At 49.5% G+C, this 24807-nt stretch overlaps 10 protein-coding genes across 10 annotated transcripts, besides 2 other annotated features; 4 read left to right on the top strand and 6 right to left on the bottom strand.

Moving 5' to 3' along the window:
• Window positions 1-162: 162 nt before the first annotated feature.
• FPSE_11303 (uncharacterized protein) lies at window positions 163-1179 on the bottom strand (the record flags this gene model as incomplete). Its single annotated transcript, XM_009264420.1, has 2 exons — window positions 163-981; window positions 1036-1179. 2 exons carry the CDS (start codon window positions 1177-1179, stop codon window positions 163-165), a joined length of 963 nt encoding a protein of 320 aa, XP_009262695.1.
• Window positions 979-1005: a microsatellite.
• A 486-nt stretch (window positions 1180-1665) lies between the features above and the next one.
• FPSE_11304 (uncharacterized protein) lies at window positions 1666-2849 on the bottom strand (the record flags this gene model as incomplete). The annotated part of the gene is made up of 2 exons (XM_009264421.1): window positions 1666-2537; window positions 2594-2849. The coding sequence occupies 2 exons, from the start codon at window positions 2847-2849 to the stop codon at window positions 1666-1668; spliced, it is 1128 nt and encodes a 375-aa protein (XP_009262696.1).
• Window positions 2850-3953: 1104 nt separating this feature from the next.
• FPSE_11305 (uncharacterized protein) lies at window positions 3954-5095 on the top strand (the record flags this gene model as incomplete). Its single annotated transcript, XM_009264422.1, has 2 exons — window positions 3954-4097; window positions 4151-5095. 2 exons carry the CDS (start codon window positions 3954-3956, stop codon window positions 5093-5095), a joined length of 1089 nt encoding a protein of 362 aa, XP_009262697.1.
• Window positions 5096-5738: 643 nt separating this feature from the next.
• FPSE_11306 (uncharacterized protein) lies at window positions 5739-8691 on the bottom strand (the record flags this gene model as incomplete). The annotated part of the gene is made up of 3 exons (XM_009264423.1): window positions 5739-5997; window positions 6055-8483; window positions 8572-8691. 3 exons carry the CDS (start codon window positions 8689-8691, stop codon window positions 5739-5741), a joined length of 2808 nt encoding a protein of 935 aa, XP_009262698.1.
• A 1383-nt stretch (window positions 8692-10074) lies between these two features.
• On the bottom strand, window positions 10075-10691 carry FPSE_11307 (uncharacterized protein; the record flags this gene model as incomplete). Its single annotated transcript, XM_009264424.1, has 4 exons — window positions 10075-10198; window positions 10248-10472; window positions 10529-10593; window positions 10650-10691. 4 exons carry the CDS (start codon window positions 10689-10691, stop codon window positions 10075-10077), a joined length of 456 nt encoding a protein of 151 aa, XP_009262699.1.
• An 891-nt stretch (window positions 10692-11582) lies between these two features.
• On the top strand, window positions 11583-12929 carry FPSE_11308 (uncharacterized protein; the record flags this gene model as incomplete). The annotated part of the gene is made up of 2 exons (XM_009264425.1): window positions 11583-11732; window positions 11787-12929. The coding sequence occupies 2 exons, from the start codon at window positions 11583-11585 to the stop codon at window positions 12927-12929; spliced, it is 1293 nt and encodes a 430-aa protein (XP_009262700.1).
• A 478-nt stretch (window positions 12930-13407) lies between these two features.
• FPSE_11309 (uncharacterized protein) lies at window positions 13408-15108 on the top strand (the record flags this gene model as incomplete). The annotated part of the gene is made up of 3 exons (XM_009264426.1): window positions 13408-13733; window positions 13794-14091; window positions 14143-15108. The coding sequence occupies 3 exons, from the start codon at window positions 13408-13410 to the stop codon at window positions 15106-15108; spliced, it is 1590 nt and encodes a 529-aa protein (XP_009262701.1).
• Window positions 15109-15855: 747 nt separating this feature from the next.
• Window positions 15856-17465, bottom strand: FPSE_11310 (uncharacterized protein; the record flags this gene model as incomplete). The annotated part of the gene is made up of 3 exons (XM_009264427.1): window positions 15856-16804; window positions 16856-17088; window positions 17145-17465. The coding sequence occupies 3 exons, from the start codon at window positions 17463-17465 to the stop codon at window positions 15856-15858; spliced, it is 1503 nt and encodes a 500-aa protein (XP_009262702.1).
• A 1528-nt stretch (window positions 17466-18993) lies between these two features.
• Window positions 18994-19017: a microsatellite.
• Window positions 19018-20803: 1786 nt separating this feature from the next.
• On the top strand, window positions 20804-21640 carry FPSE_11311 (uncharacterized protein; the record flags this gene model as incomplete). Its single annotated transcript, XM_009264428.1, has 3 exons — window positions 20804-20931; window positions 20989-21155; window positions 21213-21640. 3 exons carry the CDS (start codon window positions 20804-20806, stop codon window positions 21638-21640), a joined length of 723 nt encoding a protein of 240 aa, XP_009262703.1.
• A 439-nt stretch (window positions 21641-22079) lies between these two features.
• FPSE_11312 (uncharacterized protein) lies at window positions 22080-24534 on the bottom strand (the record flags this gene model as incomplete). Its single annotated transcript, XM_009264429.1, has 3 exons — window positions 22080-24307; window positions 24362-24384; window positions 24479-24534. The coding sequence occupies 3 exons, from the start codon at window positions 24532-24534 to the stop codon at window positions 22080-22082; spliced, it is 2307 nt and encodes a 768-aa protein (XP_009262704.1).
• Between the last annotated feature and the right edge of the window lie 273 nt (window positions 24535-24807).

Below are 24807 nucleotides of genomic sequence, written 5' to 3'. Positions count from 1 at the left end.
TGTGGAAGTCACACATGTGGCCAAGCAAATTTAGTAGTATAACTATCAATACCTACTCACTATGCGTCTCATTCATATCGATAAGTCATGACATTACCAGTCTCCAGACTCAAACGCCGTGCAAAACCAAAATACAATCATGCCAGACACACGGACTGGGTATTAGAAGATGTTGAGTGGCGTGTGTTGTGAAATTCGAGTCCCGTTCAGCATAGCCCTTGACTTCTTGGGCCGCTGCTGCAACCTCCGAGACCCTTCCTGAACGTGTCGGGGCTCAATAGGCGTTTTGCCCTCACTGGGAAAGTCGAACAAGGCACCCTCGTGTTTTCGCTTCTTCGCAGTACCGAGGTTGTCTCCTCCGTTCTGGGCGCGGACCAGATCTTCTTGTTCCTTGACCTTGAGCGCCATCTCGGTCAGGGTCTGGACCATTTCAAAGGTCAGAAAACCGAGGATGTCTACAATATCATCTGATGGTTTGCTGTCGGTGACAATACCGAAACCCGCCCACTCTCGAAATCGCTTGCCCTTTCGGTACGTGAACGAGGCTTGTCGATATTCAGACCACGTCACGTACTCTTCCTTGGTCATGGCTTTGGTGCGCTCATCGGCCTTGCGTAGTCGCTGCAGCGTGATGTAATTCATCTCCTCCTCTTCCTCATCCTCCTCGTCTTCACGCTCGGGCACCTCTACGTTGTAGTACGACGAGGGTTCCCAAGGCAGACCGACCTTTGCCTTTTTGTTTTTCTTGGATGCTTCATCTGTGGTGTTGTCGCCCGTCGCGACTGGGTCATCACCAGCTGCGAGATCGGCGTCTGCGCCCTTGTCGTCTGAGTCCTTGACGTTCTTGCGGACGTCTTTCCATGACAAGAAAGTGCGTAGACGAGAAACTTTTGCCTGGTCGTGGCGAATCTGAAAGATAAGATCGTTGATGCTGATTGATTTTGAGCCGCGACGCGAGGCGAGCTCGGTGCAGTTTCGGAGCTGAGATGAAATGAGATGAGATGATCAAATGGAAGAGAGATAGGGGGTTCGTACCAGTTCTATGACTTGTTGGCGCACGATATCCTCGATGATACTCGTAGTTTCGACGGGAGGCTCTGCAGTTTCGCCAGAAACATACATCATCTGACTGATTTCCTGGCGATATTTGTAGGCCTTGTTATCTCGTGATTCCGCCATTTTGTCGCGATTTGAGATATGATGGTTTTATGTGTATGAGACTCCAACAATTCCGGGATAAATTATTTGGGCTATTTGATGAGGTCAGTTATTGTTCTTGATGGATAATAGATGACTGTGTCAAGTGAGATGAGTTCGTTTGAGTAGGTGCGTTACCTTTTATAGGGCGCCGCAGTAACGCCGTTTGTGCTACTAATACGGATGATTAAGGATTATTGAATGAATGCGACTTGGTTTGAGTCATGGAATGAAACGTTATACAGCGATTATTCTGTCACGGGGGTTTGTTGATAGTGTATGTCTCCTTACCTTGAGGTTGAGGGAGGTGGTTCGCGACCGTGCTACAGGATGATAGGCTAAACTCAAATAGGAAGTATATTATTCCGCAGTCTATTATACCAAGACTCGTTCTACAGTATTGGCCAATCTATACAAAAATTCTGAGCATAGGGTCATAATTCTTTAATATTTACATCCCATGAGTAATCAAGCCCCTGCTCCAACGCCTCCCCAATTCCCAAACCCGCTCCCCCTTGAAGCCCAGACGACGATATAATGCGCCGCCAACAACTTCCACTCCTCCACCTCATCTAACCCCTCCAGGTAATCCACACGCTGCTTCTCCTCGGGCGATACCCAGGTCTGCCAGATATCTTCAATCGTCATGTGATGCACCGTCTCGAAACCAGCTTTGCTCAACCGCGCTCGCTGGTCCTCGGGTGTAGGGTACATTTTGAGAGTGGGCATCTCTATACGTCGCGCTGCGAGATTCGACACCATCATCTTGCCAAATGGGTCATCTGGCCGGATAGGCTCGTAGATAATGGTTGCGAGGTTCGGTATGCGGGATGTGAAGAAGTTGAGCACGTCTGAGGCTTCAGTGCCGTTGAGATAGCAGAGGCAGCATTCCGACAGGAGCAGCGTGGGGATATCGGTACGAAGGCCGGGGAGAGTGATCTCTGGTTTCTCTTGAGGTGTTTCTTGAGTATCATTATCCTCTTTTGAAGCTTTTGATAGAGAAAAGTTACGCAAGTCTTGGCCATGGCAATAGTATTCACCCCCTAAAGGTTTACTCGACCAGGAGTGCTCTGTTAGTTGTGTGACATTTGTCAAGATGTTTCTTAGCGCAGGTACAGCTTGAACAGTCCGTAGTTTCTTTGATGTGACGACTTCAAAATCAAGCTCGTGATAGACCAGCCCAGGGCGAGCTTTGGAAGCGAACAGTCGAAAAGGCCGTGTATCAGTGCCAGCACCCAGTGAAACTATTTGCTTCGGTGTAGAATCCGATCCGGTACTTTGGTCTGCACTGAGGAATGACTCAATGAGATTATCTAGAGAAATTGTTCTCGCATATGTTCCTGCAAAAAGTTGGTTTAGGGATAGAAGTCATGATCAAAAGTCCGAGCTGGCGCACCTCTGTTGATGATGGGAAGACGTCTGGCTGCTGGACCGGCAGAGCTCTGGACAAAGTACTGAGCATAAGGATCATCCAGATAGCCAAGATCGACAGCACTTAATCTCGAGACTGAGGCGTCGGTATCAGTGCCTTGAATGGTGGAGTCGTGGGTGGCAGATGAGGAGGCATGGCTGCCTCTCCCTCTTCCACGACCGCGACCTCCGCGGGCGCTTCTAAGAGAGCTGAGGAGATTTGGGATCTCGGGGCCAGACATTATATATATATACTGTAGACAATCAAGGAGGAGAGTGAGGGCATTCAGAAGTGTTAAGGGTCCTTAGGTTGATCCGGCCGAGGGGTTGAGAAGCTGTGTCCCACTCCATATTCAACGTAGCCAGTGACGTCGGTCAACCCTGAAAGGTCATGATTGCGGGGCATTATTTCATTTAGCAACCTGTGTAACACAAGACACAGATAATCTACAGAGGGGAGCTACAAATTTACTGCATAAAGACCCTTGTTTCATGTCTCATTTATTCAATGCTGATCAGTGGGCGATAATCACTCGGTAATCCTTTTTCAAGGTTTCAGATATTAGTCCGAGTCGAAGTCAACTAACAACCTGTGACGTTCAGAAGGTAGTGACTAGTTCCAGGGGTCCCCCATCCCTGAGGAAATACCAAGAATACGCCTCTCTGCATATCTATCATTAGTTCAAAGTACGGCAGTATGTAAACACGCCTTGTCAGTCAGCCAACACGAGAGGGGAAATAAGGCAAATCACGACGTAAAGACAGCGGCATGGAATTCTCTAAATAAGCGCCCGGTCAAAAAAGGTCGCATCGGCATTTTGTCTTTGTTGTGGCGATTACGTGTAGTATGTGTGAAGTAGAGGTCATTGCCTAATCCGGTAACCACCGACTTGAGTGTCAAGATATGAGCAAAACCACGCAACAGTCAAGAGAATATGTTATCTTGGAGGTGATATTGATGTTCTGTAAAACAGGTAATTTATATCCATCACATGTATTTCAATATTGTAAAATCAATATTGATAATCATGTACAACCCCAAGGACTCTGTAGATCAATAAAGCAGGGGGGCTGTGTGCATCATCCTTTGTCGCCCCCCGGTTTGGGGGCCCTTTTTAAGCCTCCGTCATGGGCTGGCCTGGCCTGGTAAGCTGCCTAAATTAGTTTTAGTTTCAGTACACGCAGCTGACAACTTAAAGACCCCAGCATCTTCTCATTCCATTAAAATCAACCCACCCCTTCCTCCTCTTCCATCAACTCGAGATTGAGGATTCTTTTTTTCCTTCTTTCTTTCTATCAAAACCAAACACTTTCATACTAAATCAACTTTTTGTAGTCGACTCACCATGATTTCTGAAACGGCCATGTCGCTCATGCGGCGCGATAACATGCCCAAGCCAAATCTTGGCCATGAGATTAACCAGCTTCCCGACTGGTCTTTCTACGTCTTTTTGGCCAACTTCATTCTCTTTATCCCAGTCTTGCTTCTTGTAGGATCTACTGCAGCCATATAGCTGTTATTCATTCACTAACATACGTCCAGTGCTCGTACACCTTTGAAAAAGTCTTCCCTGTTCTCGCCATCGTCGAAGATGAGAAGCCTCCCGCTTACGCACCTCTCGCCGTCGAGTCTATCGCCAACGACGACATCACCAAGCCTTCTGGTGTTCCCTCTGCTCCCGCTGCCGCCAGCCATGGCAAGCCCATTACCTCGTCTTTCCGTGCTACATTCAGCCTCCTCCGATCTACTGGTGGTTTCCGTGCTATGTATCGCGGGTACTTGATGCACGCTCTCCAGGCCCTCGCTTTAGGACTCATCATGTCGGCGCTTTCCCACGTCACTCCTTATTCTTTCGTTGTCGCCCACTTGATCAGCTCTCTCATCTGCGTCCAGCTCAGCACCGCCTGGGTCCACATCGTTATTACGCCCGAGTCCCAGGATCCATGGTACCGCCGAATCCCTGCTTTCAAGACCACCTTCCTCGCCACCTGGAGGCCTATCGTCATCATGTGGGCTGCTTCCCAAGTCGTCACCCTCAGCGGTATTACCACAGTCTACGCCATGGGCACCGACAGCCAAGGAATGCCCGAGTTTGATGGTAGCGAGAGCGGTGTTTGGGGCATCATGATCCTGGCTCTGTTCCTCCAGGTCGCCATCCAGATTCCCGCATATGTCGTTCTCGTTCGTGTCCAGGCCTCTCTCCTTCCCGCCGAGGCCGACACCATCATTCCCTTCGACCGCTCTTTCAACGGCCGCATCGAGCCCGTCGTTGTCGGTGGTCGAGGCTACGCCACCGTCCGTGACGCTTGGTCCAGCTTCTCCAAGTCTGCCTGGAAGCGTATTGTCATGCTCGAGATCAAGATCATTGCTGTCACTGCCGCCTCCTTCTTTGCCCTGATGGTTGTCGTAATTCCCCAAATCATCCTTCTGGCCACCCTGAGTGCCTCAACCGGAGACAACCCTGGTAACGGAGACATGAAGATGTAAACCAACAGCAACTACCACGAACTTCCAAACTATCTTGAATATGCACCTCTAGTTCTGTTAGTCAAAGTATATCACTAGAACAAACTGTCAAGGATTCGATAAACACATTCCGCTCGGTTATCCTGCTTTTTTTTTTTTCTTACAAGTGAGATGAAGCATAGATTGTTAGAAGCTCAATTCATCGACTCTCTTTATAACTTCGTTGCCTTAACTACGTGATCGTGACAAGACTTATGCAAGTTTCCTCCACTACAACTGAACTCTCTTCTCATCCCAACTCTCGCGCCCAATGCACCAGCCCTATAAGTGTACCCATCCGTTCATTCATAGCCCCCATCGCGATGCCTATCGTAAATCCAAATTATCGTAGCCGCCCCACCCCTCTATCGCCTTCTTATAGAATCAGAAACAAAACAGAAATCGGAGACAAGTAGAAAGCAACAGCATGGGAGAAACAAATGCGTGGAAAGTGGAAGGCTTTGTTGAACAAACGGGGCGCATCGTTGAATTTGGGGAGAAAGGGGGGGTATGAACGAGGGGGTGCGTGAATATGTGTGTCTAACAGAATCTGCTCGCAACGCCGTGCCCAAAAGCAAAAAAGCAGCGAGCTCTTTTTTCTTTATTTATCTTTCCCTCATTACGTCTATGACTTGGCGAAGAACCAACTGGCGCGCTTGCTGCTGCTACCGCTGCTGGTGTTTCCCTCGTTTTGGCCCTGTAGGTTCTGGATCGTAGGAATGCTGGGGGCAGCGTCGTTGCCACCGCCGCCTCCACGGAGAGGCTTGGCGATCCTGCTGCCAGCGTTGGCGAAGCTAAAGCCACCTGGCGAGTTAAGACCACGAGTGCTGCCGGCCTTGGCAAGCTCAAGACGCTCCTTGACAGCGGCGAGCTGAACCTCGAACCTGGGTTTTTTGTTAGTAAAGTTCATAAAAAAAGGGGCAATATACGGGCGGGCGTACTTGTGGTTCGCAGCAGCCATCTTCTCCTGACTATCCTGTAGCAGGCTCTCCAGGCTCTGGATACGCTCATTTCGGGCAATGAGCTTGCGCTCAGCGATAGCGACCTCCTTCTTGAGCGCCGAGTTCTGCTCGACAAGCTGGCGTTGGACCTGAGTCAGTTGCTCCAGGTTCCTCTCAAGGAACGCCATCTTCTTCTGTTGCGCCCTGTTGTTTGACGATCGAAGAACGTTGTTATACTGCTCCCGTGTCTCGTCCAGAGAGATCTCGAGCTCCACGACACGCTCACATCGGTTTTGAAGGTCACGCATGAGACTCTTCTTCATGACGTCAAACTCGGCAATCTGCTGCTGGATCGTCTTGCCGTTGGCCATGGGTGCGGTGGCGCCAGCCTTGACCCGCTGTTGAAGATCGTCGATCAGCGTCTTCATTCTTGTGTTCTCAGCTGCCTTCTGGGCAATGTCGGCCTTGAGTTCGTCGACAAATGCAGACTGAGCAGTCTGTCGGTTGGCAAAGGCGTTCTCTAATCGGGCCTTGACCTCCTCAACATCCTCGGGGCCGAGGTTGCGGGTAAGGATTTCCTCGTACTCAGCCTGGACGGCCTCGAGACGAGCCTCAAGTTCTTGTCGTCGCCTTGAGTCGGCATCGCCAGAGGTGGTGCTGTACATGGACAGCTCGGCTTGTCGAACAATGCCCTGCGTCTCCACCAATCGAGATCGGAGTGCCTTAAACTCGTCAGGTGCGATGTTGTCGCCGGTTGCGCTGAGCTCGTGAAGCGAGTCGACCTTCTCGATAGTCTCCGCAATATGGCGCTCGTTTTCACTAAACACATCGCCGCCCAAATCAAAGCCAGCCATCATCTTGGCCATTTTCTCAGCCTTCCTCCTTTCCTTCTCGTCGAGAGCAGCACCATTTTCCTTAGCGCTCATCTTGACATCGAGAAGCTGCTGCTTCATATCGTCGAGTTCGGTGGTAAGCTCCGAGTTGGCCTCCTTCAGTGCATCCATGGTAATCTGAGCCTCCTTGCTCTCGAAAGTGAGTCTCTCGAGTTGCATCTTGAATTCGTTAACCTCGGTAGTAAGCTTCTCGTTCTCCTTGCCAACTTTGCTGTCGTGATCCTTGAGGTAGGCCAGCTCCTCCTTGGTCTCTCGAAGCTGCTTCTCGGCGGCAACAGTTTGAGACTCCTTCTCCGAAATCTGATCCTGCAGTTCGTTCTCCCGTCGTAGAAACTCCTCCCTCTCGTCCTTGTCCAGTGGTAGACTAGGAGTACCAGCACGTTCGGATATCGCAGGCGTCTCGGATCTGCTATCTGATATTAATGAAGGAGTAGAAGGTCGGGTAGACGTCCTGGCGGCGTCGGCCTTTGTTCTAGTAACGACATCAGTAGAAGCAGCGGGCGTGGCCCATTTCTCCTTAGGTACTGCTTCACCGGCACGCCACAGCTGAATCTCACCCTCGAGGTTGGAGATGTAGCTCTCGAAATTCGTGACTTGTCCTTGCGCTTTCTTAAGCAGGGACTTGAGTTCGGCAGGACTGAGCTCAGCGTTGACCTTGGCCTTGTTCTTGATGGATTTGGCTCGCATACCAAATCGCAGTGTGCCCAAAGTTTCGGCATCGTTGTAACTACTGGGGGAACAATTGATAATAAGAGTTGTCCGACTGTTGCCACCAAGGGATTCTTGGAGGATACGGGTCAACTTGGAGTCTCGATAAGGGATATGTGAGGATTTTCCATCAGTCAAGGCGTTGATGACCATTCCTAGAGCACTCAAACTCTTGTTGATCTTTTTGGCTTCCTCAAGGGTCTGTCCACTGGCACCGGTCTTGCCAACCTTTTCACTACCAGCCAAATCAACAAGGAACAGCTGTCCGCTCTTCGCTGATCCGGTCTCGACGTTCTTTTGTGTAATGGTGATGACGAAAATAGAGTGCGATCGCGAAGATTCCTGGTTCATATTGGTGGCAGCGACTGCTCGGGCATTTCCACCTCTCCTCATGACTTCGTACACTTCCTGGACACTAGAGACGTAGATTTCCAAAAGATCCTTGACATAAACACCGCGGTTCTTCTCCTCGTGGACGGGCAAGTTGTCGTTTTGCGGCTGGAGCAAATCTCGAATCCTCTCCATGTAAATTTCCATATAGCTGACTCGGACCGTGTACTCGATAGTGCCGGGACTCGACATGATGCTGGCAAAGATCTGCTCAACAATACGGGGAATGACACCTCGGCCCTCGTCGTCGTCGATGTTGGTACCCATCATGGTATAAGACTTACCGGCACCGGTTTGGCCGTAAGCGAAAACAGTACCGTTGTATCCATTGAGAATGTCGTCGACGGTGGATCGAATGGAGAAGTCGAAGATGTCTTGCTGTTTACATCCCATGTCAAAGACTCGGTCAAAGGTGAAGCTGCCTTGCGCCTCCTTGGACTGCCGAAGAAGTTAGCCACGAAGCTTCACCGTATGTCACTTGGACCCCTCGAAAAGAGCTGCCAGCGATGCAAATGGTGCGACATACGTTAAGACTACAGGTGTCGTCGCCATTGAAAGAGACGATGGGCGTTCCGCCCGACGCAAGCTCGACCTTGTTCTGAGGTCGGAACCTGGCGACAACCTTGATACTATTTGCGGACGACATATTGAACGCGGGCTGTGTGTCACGCAACAGACGTTATCATGGGCCGCAGCGCTGTCGTCCTAAGGAGAAAAACGTCGGGAATCGATCGTTGGTTGCTCTGAAGCGAACCCTTCCTTCAGGGGTGTGAGGGGGGTCGCAGAAGATGCGGGCCGTGGATTTGTTGCAACGAGCCACAAAATGGCGGCGAGAGGAGGGGAAGACGACGACCTCGAGACAAAGAGAGGTGAGGTCGGTGGATGTGTCTGAGGAGAAAAGTGGCAGATCGAGGCCAGGCCAAGATTACAGGGTTTCAGCTCGGTTCGCTGCAGAGCGACGGGGGGTTAAAATGCACGATAGTGTTGTTCGGATAAGTGTGATTTGCCTGATGGTGCGATCACCAACAACAAAAGTAATGGAGGTATCGACGATACGATATGAGTAACAACAAATCAACAGCCCAACTCAACGTCGTGTTGTTGGCAACCAGAGGCGGTGGGTTATGATGAAGATGATAGGCTCAAATCGTAGAGAACGCGCGCCAAGAGGGGCCGAAACGGGGAGGGGACGCCAGTGTCAGAGCTGCCCAGGGGGTATGGCCTAGAATTTAGGGGATAGATCCCTAAGAAATTAGGCCTCTGTGGCCTTAAGCTTTGGGTTCTGTGCTGTTCAAACCGGTTCCATCCATGTGTCTGCCCGTCCAAAACGCCGCCTGAGGATCTATCGTTGTCAAATTAACGCAAGTTGGAGAAATACTGGGGTTCTTGGACTGTTGGGCTACAGTGTGGAGGGGTTCATGAGGGACGAATTGTTAGTATGGAGGCAGTCAACAGACTGCCTATTATGGTAAATGCCCCCAAGGTCGATCTTTGGCATCATTTCCAGCGCATAAACTGACAACGATCAATACCACAATGTTTTGGTAATGTGCATGCAGCTAATATAGAGAGTTCATGGACAGTGGAACTCACGAAGCAGGCGCATGATGTTCATTTAATGAGGAAATGATGGGTGATTCACCATTCCTGCTTCCTACAGGTGCATGACACGCAATATACATAGGTAATGGCTTATCACACAGTTATTGATCACTTCCATCGGCTTCACCAAGATACACTTTATAGGTGCCCGATAAAACACAAACGTTGCAAAACATAAAACTCCTCTTCATGATGACGCTCGTGATATCATAAGCTAACTTTCTCGGGGACTTCCTGGACGCTCGCAACGCCCCGAATGCAGTTCAGTCCAATCCAACGCACCAAAAACGCCATTTACATACATGCTTGAACCCTTGGACCGTGACGCTCCAAGCTACAGAGCATACCGAGAGCAACCTGACCCATGCTTTACTGGACAAATCGACGTTGGCATACCGTTCCGTGTCCTTCCGGGATCGCTCTTTGCTCAGTCCTCCCAGCTCTTCTCCACTGTCTCCCTAACGCGCTTAGTGTATTCCTTCCTGTTGTCTTTGTACAAGTTGGAGGCTTCGACATTCGCGGGTGAGCCGGTATTGGGGTCGTTGAGTAAACTAGACATGGTCAGTCTAAGCCCGTCCGTCATCTGCTTTCTCTCATTACCTTTGGATGCTGGTCAAGACTGCAGCGACATCATAAGTAGGGCTCCATCGGTTCTGAAGAATGTCCAGGCAAAGCTCGCCAGTAGCGTAAACGTTGGGGTGGAACATTTCGCTGATGAACTTAACTTGAGGAGGCTTATTAGGGTATTGTTCCTCAAACTGCATCACCAGTCGAAAGGTGCCGTCCTCGAATGGGGTATCCGCGGGGCCGATAATCACTGCGTTCCTGCGAGATGTTGGGTTAGTATTCAGCGTCGATAAATTTGAACAAAGCGTACGAACCAGGTCATAACATTGTCTGGTACAGGCGAAGCAGAAACACCAGCCGGGGGGTCAGTTTGCATGCGCTACATTCAAAGTTAGTCAGATGCGCTTTCAAAGGTATTGCGGAAGCGCATCATACCTTGAAGTCTCGCATGAGACGGCGGCGAGCGGCGGTAGACATGATGACGGATAGGGTGAGTAGAGATGGAAGTCAAGCAGCACTTGGCGGATGCTGCTGGGTGAAGGACTGTAACTGAGATCACTGGTGGGAAATGTATGTACGGTTCGATGTCTCAAAGGAAACGACGGCTTTGTAGATGCAGAGATACAATGCAGTGATGAGCGGAGATGGAGATTGGTCATAGACGGGAAGCACTTGATGGAATGATTCTACAGGGAAGCAGAGGGGATCCGCAAGTTTGCGACAATCTGCCAATCAAAGGGTGGATTGAATTTAGCCTATCACAGCTTGCGGGCACTCCACTTGCCGTGGACACCCTCTATCAGCTTCAGCTGATCACGTGGCCAACTATCAGAGGCTCATCTCAGACAGAAGCATTGTTTCCATTAGTTCCGGAAACTTTCACATGATCGCGGAGGACAAAGGCCGCTCTCTCCTTTGAGGGTGAAGTCTGGAAACAATATGTGTTTCCGATTCGGAATGATACCGCAAAGCGAGAGTTGTTACTGTTCAGCAAATGTTCTTCACAGACAACAATAGAAAGAGATCATTGACTGTTCGCAGGGAAAGGAAATAGAGATATAAAGATACTTGCAGCTATACTGCAGCGCCCTTGTTAGCATTACTCGGGCTGCCAACTCTAAGCGACGTCACTTTGCGGTGCCCCGGATTCGGTACGGGAGAGCTTATGCCCACCACCTCGGGCGGCCCTCCTCCCCCGCTGAAAGCCGAAGAGGACCGTGATTACGATACCCGAGGTCGTCTCGTTGTATATATCCGTGCTACAATACAATTGATTTTTACCTCTTACTTCAGACGTCTTCTTCCTTTTATTTATTCCGTTCTGCTTTTGTCTTGTTACATCTTGATACCCCCACAATCTCCCTCGATATGACTGTGACACAACTTAGATCCGCTGGCCGGCTGGCCCAGCTTGCCGGACATGTGAATAGCGCACGACAGTTCTCTACGAGGCCAGCTCTGCGCAAGGAAATTCAAGACGCCTATATTCTGAGCGCTGCCCGAACCCCTACCGCAAAGGTATGAACTTCTAGAACAACTAGCTTTGTGGCCTCTTATTAACATAATTACCAGTTCAATGGCTCTTTCCTATCAGTATCAGCTCCCAAGCTTGGCGCTGTTGCTATCAAGGCCGCCCTAGAAAAGTCAAAGGTTCCCGTCGAGAAGATCACCGATGTGTATATGGGCAACGTCCTTCAGGGCTCTGTCGGCCAAGCGCCTGCCCGACAGGCTGTCATCTTCGCTGGCCTGCCCAAGGAGATCGAGGCAACAACTATTAACAAGGTCTGCGCATCTGGACTAAAGGCCGTTACTTTGGCTGCCCAGAACATCCAAATGGGTCTCTCTGAGGCTCAGATCGCCGGTGGAATGGAGAACATGTCCCAGGTCCCATACTATGTGTCGCGCGCCAGCGGTCTTCCTGCCTTTGGCCACGTCAAGATGGAGGATGGTCTTATTAAGGATGGTTTGACCGACGTGTACGACCAATTCCACATGGGCAACTGCGCCGAGAACACAGTCAAGAACCACAACATTACCCGAGAGCAGCAAGACGAGTACGCCATTCAGTCATACCGCAACGCCCAAAAAGCTTGGGAGGAGAAGGCATTTGCTGATGAGATTGCGCCTGTTACTGTCAAGTCACGCAAGGGAGAGACTGTTATCGACACCGATGAGGGCTTCAAGGACGTCAAGTTCGACAAGATCCCCTCGCTTAAGCCCGCTTTCGTTCGCGATGGAAGCGGCACTGTCACTGCCGCCAACTCCTCAACTCTTAACGACGGTGCCAGTGCTCTCGTCCTAGGAAGCAAGGCCATTGCCCAACAGTACGGTTCGGGCTCCCGAGTCTTGGCCAAGATTTGCGGCTACGCTGATGCCGCTACTGCGCCCATCGACTTCCCTGTCGCTCCTGCCAAGGCTGTGCCCATCGCTCTCGAGCGTGCTGGCATCACCAAGGACCAGGTTGCCATTTGGGAGTTCAACGAGGCGTTTGCCAGCGTTATCTTGGCCAACTCCAAGATTCTGGGCCTTGAGGGTGCCAAGGTTAACCCTCTGGGAGGTGCCATCTCGCTGGGTCATGCTCTTGGTAGCTCTGGCTCACGAATCCTTACTACTCTGCTCCACCAGCTTAAGCCTGGTGAGTATGGTGTTGCTGCTATTTGCAACGGTGGTGGCGCTGCGACTGCCCTTGTTGTGCAGCGTGTTGAGTCCGTATAAATGTGTGGGATATTAGACAAGCAATACTATTTATGATACTATAGTAGAACAAAAACAATCAAAAATTGAATAACCAAGAGACACCCGCGCCATCAAGTAGGATCACATGTAATTTTTCACATCGCTGGAGTAAAACTTCGAGTTAGATGAGTAACAATCATTGGTGCAGGGTAAGATACTTCGAACTTTGATATTTATGCCGACACTACCATCAATGTCTTGTTGAATTATCCTTGAGTTGAAGCAATTCTTGACAATTTTGGTTCTTCTATGTTTCCATGCCCATGCTTATGATAAGTCTATAGGTTGAGATTTGTATCAATATTACCGGTCGTGTGTTTAGCAGGTGGCTGCCAATTGTCGCTCTATTGTTCATTCAGATGGGACAGTGGAGCCAGTATGTTTTCCAGCCTAGGCTCACCTTAATTGACCTTACATCCAAACCACCATCATCTTTACTCCATCTCAACCCTTCACAATGCCTCTAGTTCTCGACTTCCTTACTCAAATCCGTGGTTTCATCCGCTCTCAGAATGGCGACGAGCTCCGCGCCTGGCTCCAGGTAGAGCCCAACTCACCACAACAATACCACAACCTCGCCGCTGAGCTGCGCTCTCAATTCCGCCAGCAGGGCCTCGACAACATCATCGAAAAGTCACTACCCCAAGATGATGACGTCCCCGAGGGTCAAGCGACCGTCTGGCCGGGCTTTATCGCCTTCATGAAAGATTACATGGCTTTCTGGCGCGACGTGAACTATGAGGATTTGCTTGGCGCGCATCAGTTGCTGAGTGGCCTTGTCAAGTATGAATGAAATAAATCGAATATCGGATGAAGATCATCGCTAATGCTTCGGGACTATAGCTCATGCTCAACTGCTTTTGCTCATCCTACATATGGAGCCATGCTTCTCAAGACAAGCATGTCTTTGTCAGAGACTCTTGCTCGTCTCACCATGTCTCTCAGCAGACAGCCTGAGCTGGCGCGTCGACTACGTGCAGTCGACGAAGACAAGACCATCGCAGAATCATCAGCAGAAATCATCCAAAAGATTTTCACCACTTGTCTGACAGACCGGTCCAGCGGTCGCTATGATCGACCCGAAGGCAAGAAAATCGGCGTCTATATGTTTGCCAACCTTGTACTCAAGCTCCTGTTCGCAGTTAGTTACACTGCCAACCTATCATACAAGATGAAGTTAACAAGATAACAGTGCCGGAGAACACATCTCGCAAAGATGATATTTGTCAACATTAACACCATCTCTCCGCCATTGTCACTTTACCCAGCTGCTCAGCGCGTCACATTTCTGTATTATCTAGGCCGCTTCAACTTCTCCAACAACCACTACCTGCGCGCCGCGCTGTGTCTTGAACAGGCATATCTCCAAACTCCCTCACAATTGGTTTCCCACCGAACCAATATCCTCACATACTTGATCCCCTGCAACATTCTGCTGGGTCGTTTCCCATCCCAGTTGCTGCTCCAACGTCAGGAATGCAAGGATTTGGGACCTGTCTTCTTCCCCATCTGCCAGGCTATCAGATCCGGCAATTTTATCCAGTTCCAGCATCATCTAGCACAACATGAGACCTGGCTCTTCGAAAAGGGCCTTCTCTTGACACTCAGTAGCCGCCTTCGACCAATGCTTTGGCGGTCATTAAGTAGAAAAACGTTCCTACTTACGTATATTCCTCCCACCGACGCATCATCTCGCAAGGCCGCAACGCTGGATCTCGTAGACCTGCACACAGCCTCCACCTACCTTCAACGTCGCCTCGAAGGGTGGGTACCGGCAGGTCCCAACGGCCACAATCGATCTCAGAATGTCAACCCCCTTCTGGTGAAAGCCCTTGGGAACAATGCGCAGAACCCTGAAGGCGACTCTACGCTAGCTCCACCACCTGGCGGCCCCAAATCCCTCCGACCCAACGAGGGTATGGTATGGGGCAACGCCGAGGTCACATCCGAAGACGTGGAGATGACGGTTGCGACGCTCGTGCAGCAGGGCTTGATGCACGGGTTCATTGCTCACGGATCAGGACGGTTCGCTATCATCGGCGCCAAGGCCAAGGGCAGCCCTGTGCTCGCTGGCTGGCCCAATGTGTGGCAAACAGTTCGCGACAGGAGATATGATGAGGATTTCGATCCTGATGAGGTGCCTGGATGGGTCAAGTAGGAACGTGTCCGAAAGAGAACCTGACTTGGATACTTATTAGAGCCTGGATCATTTTGATGGCGTTTGTATAATATATTCCCCCTGTATGATACCCGATGGAAGGTAAACATGGCAATTTGGACTGCACTGAGAGAAGCACATTTCATTCAGGAAATCAAACAATGACTAGACACATCTTCTTTTTTTAATAACTGCATGTGATATCGTAAACCGCACAATTAAACGTCTAGACAAAATTATTTTTATAGTTATATAGGTCGAGATGACCAGAGCATCATCCCATCAGCTAGCCATCCCCGTATATTCTCCCCCTAACCACCCGACATACTCTGAAGCCCCAAACCAAACTCTCTGTTCATAGTGTGCGTACATCGTTAATAAACTAAAAGAAAATCCATCGCTTGTTCCTCAAAATGTCCAATGTCTCCAATAATTGCAAAAAAGGGTATATCGACCGTGAAAAGAAGCGTTGAACTATATAATGCCCGCGAGCAACAAGAGCCAAGTAAGACTCTTGACGAATATTAATACCCGGGGCGGGTATCGTCAACCAACCGACACAACAGCCATATGACTGGTGAGCAGTACAGCTGAAAGGGGACAATAGACACTATCGCCGATAAGTAGATGGCTTGATAATATATGTAATGTATCAATAATAAAGGAATGTATGTGGTAAATAGAATTTGTGAAGTGAAAACCAACTGTGGTGACGCAGTGGTGAATGGTCGTTAAAGGAGACATGAATTAGAAGAAACAGGCGGCAGCGATGAAAGCAACGACGAGGCCGGCGAGAGCAGCATTGCCCTGGTCACGGCCAGCTCCACTGTCCTTGGTCTCGGTGGGAGCAGCTCCAGAGCCTGCCTCGGTAGCGGCAGCAGTCTCCTCGGTCTCAGAACTGGTGTAAGTGGTGGTTCCGTTCTCACGGAAGATACCGGGCTTGACAGTAGGGTAGACCTTCCTGGAGTAGGTGGTCGACGTGGCCTTCTGTGCCTTGGTCTTGGTCTTAGAGGTAGTAGCGGAGGTAAAGCTGGTTGAAGTAGGCTCCTCAGAGGAAGTCTCGGCAGCAGAAGTCGACAGCTGCTCAGTAGTGGTGGTCTCCACGGGTGTAGAGGTGGTCTCAGCAGCGCTGGTGGTTGTGGGCTGGGCAGAGGTAGTAGGAGCGGCAGATGTGGTAGGCTCTGCGGTGGTTGAAGGCTCCTCAGTGGTGCTGACCTCAGCTTCCTCAGAAGTGGTTGGCTCGGCCTCAGCAGTGCTAGAGGGCTCAGCTTCGGCGGTGGAAGACTCAGAGTCCTCCTCCTCATCATCATCATCGCCAGAGCCTCCACCGCTGGTAGAGAAAGCAACAATCTGGGCAGTTGAGCCCTTCTGCACGGTAACGACGCAGAAGGCTGAGCCACCAGCGCCCTTGGCAGAAAGAGCGCTGCCAACGTTGCCCTGGCCCTTGGTAGGATCGATCTTGCAGGGGAGACCGGTGCAGCCACCGTCAGGGCACTGGATCTCAACACCAAACTCGGGGAGTGTGCTCTTCAAGGCAGAGTCCTCCCAGATAGGGTTCCAACCAATCTTGACAAAAGTCTGACCGTTGGACTCGGTGTTGGCACCGGCAACGTAAGGGCTCCAGTTACCAACGGGCTTGTCTTCAGTACCCCAGACGCAACCCTCCTCGCCTGTGCCAGGGGGGTTGATGTAAAAGCTAGTCGATGGTTAGAGATCTTCAATGATCAACAACAATTAAAACACTTACTGAGCAGCGGTGGAGCACCAGTAGGAAGATCCGGGAACAGCCAGAGTTGCGCTAGAAGAAACAACGGTAGGGATAAGCATGGCCTCGTTACCAGGCAGGACAGTCTGGCACCAAGACATTGTAGAGCCACACTTGTTGACAGCCTCGACAGAGCCGGTGCCAGAAACACAGTTAGGCTTGCCGTCAAAGGGCTGCTCAATTTCACCATCCTCATTACAGAAGAGACCTCCATCCTGGGAAGTGTTAGCTGGAATTTCCCGACTTGATAGTCGATGTGTCGCAGGCGTACCATAGAAGAGGGATACTCGTAGGTGGATTTCGGATCCCATTGGTTCATAACCATACCGGGCTTGCAGGCGAAGGGACAGTAGCTTCCGGGCTTGCACTCTTGATCGGGGCTCAGGGCCCAACCGGCATTCTTCGCATCAGGAGTAACAGCGACCATGTTGGGGTCATCGGTGGGAAACTGGCATTGTCCTCCTCGCTTTTGGAGAGGGCGAGACTCGAGAACAGAATGTTGACCATGGCGATGGCCGTGCGACTTGCCAGCGACGATGGATGGCGCAGATAGGGCACCCACAAGGGCAGCCGAAAGGTTGATGAGTCTCATTGCGATTGTCGTCGATCAAAGATAGTCGGTTCGTTTCGATAAGTCCCAGAACGTATGTTGGTGAATATATGCGCGAATACCTCCAATCCTTTTATTTAACTTGTCAAAAAACACGACATGAATCCTGGCGAACTGGGGTAAAAGAGTGTAATTGTCGTCGAGCGACAGAACGAGTGATGAAGCTGACGAAGAAGGTCAACAAGTTTGTGGGCCAGCAACAGAACGTTTTAACAAAAAGTAAGGAAACAAAAGAGTGAGTGACAGGCAAGGAAGCAAGGACATGAGTATTAAGAGATCGACAGTGGGCGAGATGGAAATGGATCCCCAGGAAATGAGCAATGGTCAGAAGCGCGGACAGCGGCGCATTCACCCACACGACCAGGAGATTGAACGACAAGCGAGGGCCTCGTCTGTGGGCTCGTGGACAGACCCCATGCTGAGCCATGGCCTCTCCGTACCTGCATGAACTTGAGAGTCCCTGTCATAATGCGGAGGTTCTCCTGTGGCAGGGGTTCGAGTAATGAAACTGTTCCCAATCAGACCAGGCCTTTGCTTGACCCCTAGCTCCGATCTGGCCAATCCTGTTGAGAGCTGTGCCTTGGTCAAGTCTTTGGCTCAGGGGATAATGCTCGGGCAGATTAGAGTCTATCGCATCATGTCAAAACGAGCTTGATTCTGCAGTTGCCGATACAAAAAAGGTTGACACTTCGGCGACACGACAAGCATGCTCGGAACAGAGGCCCGGATAAGGCAAGAGAATATTGTTCCATGAATGTTTTGTTGCAGTGGAAAAGGCTCTTATGATGTCGTCTATTCAAACTTGTCTCGGTTGTTGTTTTGGGTTGCTGTTCTGGATCTCTTCCTGTCTTGTCTAGGTTGTCTTGATCCTGTTTTTCTCAAGAGATGGCGTCCTTGTTCTATTGTGCTCTCAACTTCCACCATGGTTCTACCCCTGGACGTTTTACCCGGTGGCTTGAGGCGAGAGTTCACATTGGCTTGTTGGCCATTCTAGCGCCCCTGACAGTTGTTTTTCCCGCATGCCAGTATTAAATTGTTCCTGGGCCAATGTGTCTTTGGTTAGCGTTGCAACGGCTTCAGAGACGGCTCCTATTAGGAAAGGAGCCACAACTGATTGTCCGCGCAAACGCAAGTAGGCTGGACGAGACGCTTGCTGCACCGCTAATGATTGGCTATCGAGACGCGCTTGGCAGGTGATGTTAATCATAAAGTCTGAGGGGACGAGTCAGTCTTTCTCTTTTGAATGAGAATAAGATTGATGGAAAGAATCACCTACTATTGAGGGGGGATATTAATCTTAGGTAAGTTAGTGTTTGTTAGTTTGTATTTTGGAAGATCGACGCCATGCTTCCCTGGTTTAGCGTGTCTCCATAGTGGAAGTTGAAGTGGAATAGGGACTTGCTGAGGTGTTGAGTGAGCTGAGAAAGGCGACCGGGAGTTGTGGTGAGGAGGAGGTGATAGGAAGCGTGACCTTGTAGCACCTGCCTCTTGAGTCTCGACCTGCGATGTCCCTTCCTTCCTTCCTTCCTTCTTTGAGACAGCTGTTTATTAGTAAACATCACTTACTAACTTATCCATCATCTTGAATATTTCTTATCTATTACATATAAATATGATTCTTTTTTTAATAGATATCTTCAATCTCTGATCATTCAGTCGGACAACATTCTGATGCGAATAAACAAGCATTGTTATCTGAGGATCCAAATATCGCTTAAAATTCAACCTTGCAATCGCTTTCTCTGGCCCGCAACAAGTATGGAGTGCAGTAGTGAACAAACCACTATCCAACGCGATTGAAGTCAAGCGAGATTCAAAGGTTGTATTCCGGTTGTCGGACTTGATCTGTTCTAGGATCAGAATCACCTGTAACTTGACTATCAATAAATCCCCCATATTCGTTTGTTGTTATCGCCTATTCTTGTGGAATAAATGAGTTTTCTATAGAAGGATTTACTGGCGAGTCATTTCTCTTAAGTTAAAAAAAGAAGATGTGATCATATCAGTATTACCCCAGAAGATCAGCATCACCAATATAGAAGGATGTTGATTGAACAGAGTATTCGGACTAGTTTATCACTGTCCTTACAGGGTCCTCCGCTATTCCGGCAACAGAGTCCACTGGCAAAGAATTGTTTCTCCAGGGTAATATATCAAGTGGGAACGGAAAGAGTTCAGATCAGATACTGGCAAAAGTGGATAGACCAATTCCAATTTCAATAAACATTTGAAGCCATGTTTCAAAACCAAACAAAGTTATTGCGTCCCGAGCGGGAGTGGCGTAATAACCTGAGCTCACTGCACGAAACAGTGTGGAGGGAGACTCTTAAGCCACTGATTTCAGAGTCAAAGTTTATTTCTCATTCATTATGTCTTTATTTCCTACGGATATGCTTGACCTATAGACCTGAACAATTTGCTGTAATAGCCCCCAATATGAGACACCATCAGCAAGGAGGACCAACTGCAAGGGAGGACCAAAAGTAAAAATGTCTACTGAAGCATGAAATATCTCTCCCTCGATGATCCAAATAGAAACAAGTCCTCTCCATATTAATGCTTGGCTTACATATATGGCCTGGCTCGGTTCGGTCAACGTGGCTTATGACAACAGTAAACATTGAAACATGGATGGCGGCTGAATCCTTTTTGTTTTGTTTCCTGGAAATATCCGACCAACAGAAACAAAACCGTCTTCTAATTCGACAGTCTTGACCGGCTTATTCAACATCCGTAGAAACGTAGGATTTGTTGGTGCTGACATGGTCGTGGACTTGGCTTTTTAACTCGCAGCAGCGCTTACAGGCGATATTTTTGGTCTGCTGCGGTCAACTGGCCCAGCTTAGCCCAGCCCAGCCTGTTGGGTCCCGTCTTTCCACTGCACTGCACAGCCCTCTACATCTTGAAATAGCGGCAAATGACCAATAGCAGTCACTCGCTCAGCACCAAGACCACAGCAACTTCAAGGATGTGGCTGGTACTACTTGGCCTACGTGATGAACTGGCAGCGGATGTAAATGTTTCCGTAGGCATCGCACAGTAGAGCTGCTTGTGTATCCTATTTTGAGTTTGCAGAGCCTTGAGAGAAGCTGTTCCTGTCAGACAGCTTAGCTTAGCTGCATCTTGTGCCTGTCTATCATGTGGAACATTCGGGATCAAGACTTGTATAAGAAGATGGTGTTATCCTGTCAACTTGAGAAATATCATTCAATATCATCATCACACTCTCAAGCATTACAACATCGTCACTCATCTTTACAGTCTCAGTCTCTTGACCACTTACACCACATTCACCTTACAAACAACCACAACCAAACACAATGCAGTTTACCACTACCATCATCTCTGCCATCTTGGCCTTTACCTCTTTCACAGAGGCTGCTCCTCGCAACCCTCGATCTTACGCTGAGGCCCCCAGTCTGACTGCCCAGCTTCGACTTGCTGATACGTAAGTGACTCTCAACAACAACTTCTCATGATGAGCCTTGACTAACACTTACACCAGCGCTGCTGATTTCTTTACCCTTCTTCCCGACGACAAGGACTTCGTCTTTGACTTCAACAAGAAGCAAGAAAGCCCTGGAAAGGGCGGCGAGCTCATCGCTGCCAACCGCAAGACCTTTCCCGCTCTCGTCGGCACTGGTTCTGGCATGGCCTTTGGCAGAATTGATGGTAAGTTCACTTTCCATATCTCTACTCTATACAATAGCGCTAACATATTCTCTTCAGCCTGTGGCATGAACACTCTCCACGTCCACCCTCGCTCCGCCGAACTCCAAATCGTCACCTCAGGCCGTCTCATGACCGAGATGGTCCCCGAGAACGGCGTCATGGACAAGGATGGCAAGCGCCGAGTTATCCGCACCGAGCTCAAGGCCAACATGATGACTCCCTTCTACCAGGGCTCTGTCCACACTCAGTACAACCCCGACTGCGAGCCTGCCACTTTCGTCGCCTCCTTCGCTGCTGAGGACTTTGGTACTGGCCAGATTGCTGATGAGGTTGTTGCTCTGAGCGACGATGTCATCGCTGCTACTTTTGGTCAGAGCATTGCTGGCGAGGACATCGACAAGGTCCGCGCTGCTATCCCTAAGAGCATTGCTCTGGGTGTCGATGAGTGCCTTAAGAAGTGCAACATCCAAAAGCGATCTGCCTAAGATGGTTGTCTATTTCTTCTTGTTCTTTTGATCTTTTGCATATGGCGAGCGTTTTGATGATGATGATGATGACTTCCCCTCGTTTTGGCGTTTATTATACATAGACACTTGGTAGAGTTTTCAGATGGGAATACCCTTTTCTATAAGGCAGTTGGTTATTGCTAGGATCTAGCACGTTTCTCTTGTATATAGGATATATTACATAAGTCAGTTACGAGATTTTTTCTTCACTTATTCATGATCGTATTCTACTTTGAGCTGTGACAATTCCTCAATGGTTGGTATACATACAATCTCTCCAGGTTCCTGAAACCAGCGCAATATTCCAGCTTAATGACACCTATCGCACTCCAAAGATTACTGGTTTGATACATAATATACATAAATCTTTCATTTTTCATTCTATCTTACAATCATACACATCTTCCAAGTCCCCTCCCTACAAGCTCTTCTCACGATGTCCAACAACCTTGGCAAAAGAGTCAAAGAACATGGTCATCGAGTGCCGACCTGCAGTCTTGCTTCTCAAATGATTATCATAATCCAACATCTCCTTGTACGGAACCTTGGCAATAATCTCAACCACACGAGCCGTAGACTTCTTACCACGCAGCGAAGTAATAGAGTCGTACGGGTCAGGAGGAGTATAGATCTTGGACACATCAATGTGGTCTTCACCTGTAGACTCGGCGGATCTATCGTTGACCTCCAGCACTTGACCACCGGCACCAGCTGTGACGTCGTGCTGCACCGCACCGGCTACAACCTCCGGACAGGTAATGTTGACAAGCATAATGGGTTCCAGCACGCCGATCTGCTCCTTCTCAAAAGCATCGCGTAGAGAAGCCTGCACTGCCGACCTGGAGGCACTGCTGAAATGCCCGCCGGTGGGAGTTTCGCAGGCTCCGGGTTCCGTGTCTAGTGTGATGGTTACATTGCACCCGTGAACGGGAGCTGCACGACGAGGACCCCTCGCGAGACCTGCAATAGCGCCGTTGAGGAGCTGCGCCCTCGCTTCCTCCGGGTCAAAGTTCAGAGTGGCAGCGCCTTCTGCCAAAGGAATCACGACGTGGTATATGTTCCCGTCGCGTTCAACACTAGACTCCAGTAATGTTTCTCGGTGGTGTTCCTCAAGTGGTTCCAGAGTAACGCTACACGACACTTTGCCGGGCTTGCTCGCGACGGGACGGTCAAAGACGACGTGCTGAGGCCGCGTAGGCTCTGTGACACATTCCTTGTAATCTACCTCGATAGGACCAAAGTCGGCATCGATCTTGTACTTTTGCTTCATGTTGTAAAGTGAAACGTCAAGATGCAGCTTGCCCATACCTTGGATGGTGAACTGCTCAGTCTTGGGGTCCCGACTGTATCGTAGACTGGGATCCTCTCTTGTAGTGTTCTCTAGCGCGATCTGAAGTTGTTGGGCGGCAACGTTGCCGTAGGGGTCGACCTGCAAGAAAGCCACTGGTGGTGGAATCTCAGGTGGCCGAATCTTGACATGACGGAAAGATTCAGGAATAGGTTTGTTTCCGTTCATCGTGATGAGCGTGTCACCAGTTCGAGCTTTCTTCAAACCTCTCAAAGCTCCGATTTGACCGACCCCTAATGTTTGAATATCTTGTGTTTGGCTTGCAGAGATTTGAAGAATTCCCATAGGCTTTTCATTTGCTAAAATGTTGGTGTTGAAACTTGCTGCGTTTCTGGTAAGAGTGCCGTGGTAAACTCGCACAAAACTGATTACACCCTCCTTGGGATGGTTAAAGACCTTAAAGACTGAAGCGATTGAAGAGACTTGTCCTCTCGCGGACTTGGGACTGTTGTCGAGCACTTCGATCAAGCGTTGTTTTGTTGAACCAACGCGAACCTCTGCAGATGGGCGCTCATCCGGACTTGGTAGATAATCTGTGATGGCATCCATCAATGGCTCAACGCCGATGTGACGGAAACTGGAACCTGCAAATACAGGAATGACACGCCCATCACCTTCTCGGATGACTCTTCGGATAGCCTGCTTGATCACAGCCGCATCGATGTTTTCATTTTCGGCGAGAAATTCGTCCATGATAGCATCGTCTAAATCCGCAAGGCCTTCGACTAAAGCCTGTCGTGCAGTCTCAATCTCAGGAAGAAGGTCTTTGTTGGAACTTGAAAGCTTCTCTTTCAGCTGTGCAGTGTTGTAGACAGTTTTCTCACGCTCAGACTTCCATCGATATCCCACTCGGTTGACGATATCAATTACACCAACAAAGTCTTCCTTCTCCCACCAAGGAATTTGGCAGACAAGTGGCCAGCCTTTGAGACGCGTTCCGATCTCGAGAACAGCCTTTTTGAAAGAAGCACCCTCTCGATCGAGCTTGTTGCAATACACAATACGTGGTACTCTAAACTCGTGGGCAGATCCCCATACTCGTTCTGTGTGGGCTTCAACGCCCTTGACTGAATCGATAATGCAGACTGCTCCATCGAGAATGGGAAGACAGCGATCGACCTCGAAACGAAAGTCTTGATGACCGGGTGTATCGATGAGATTGATTGTCTTTGCATGTTCACCAGGAGCAAGTGATTGGTGAAGAGGCCAGTTGAATGTGATGGCTGCTGATTGAATGGTGATGCCTCGTTCTCTCTCCAAGTCGAGAAAGTCTGTCACCGTATTTCCAGAGTCGACATCTGAATTGTCGTCAGTATTTACTCTCAATAAGTGTCACTCATACGCCTAGTTACCTCCGACTCGTTGCGTCACACCACTATAATAGAGCATTCGCTCAGTGGTTGTTGTTTTGCCCTTTTAATCATGTGAGATTTATCGACGAGGTTAAAATCCGAGATAGTTCAACTTACAGCATCAACATGAGCAATGATGCCAATATTTCGTATGTTCTGTAGCTGGGTATCATGATGCGCCTGATGCATAGCTCGACGGGATAGATTCACGAGCTCTTTATTGCGCCATTGACGAGCAAGACAGCGGCCCGAGCCTTTGATAGCCGGGCCGCTCCTTAACAGCGATAAAATAATCATTCCGGACTCGGAAATAGACCAAGACTCGAATTAGGCATCTCAAGGCCCTTGTTCACTTTTAACTTCTCGATGGGTCGATTTTGAGCTTTCTCTGCTGTTTTTGGATCCTTGATCATGATTCGTCAAGGCTCGATACTTGTGCTCCGCAA

The sequence above is a fragment of the Fusarium pseudograminearum genome, chromosome 3, assembly GCF_000303195.2.
Source record: "Fusarium pseudograminearum CS3096 chromosome 3, whole genome shotgun sequence".
In the NCBI taxonomy this organism is placed as follows: domain Eukaryota; kingdom Fungi; phylum Ascomycota; class Sordariomycetes; order Hypocreales; family Nectriaceae; genus Fusarium; species Fusarium pseudograminearum.
The sequence above is the reverse complement of the archived record's forward strand: the minus strand, read 5'-3'. Positions and strand labels throughout refer to the sequence as shown.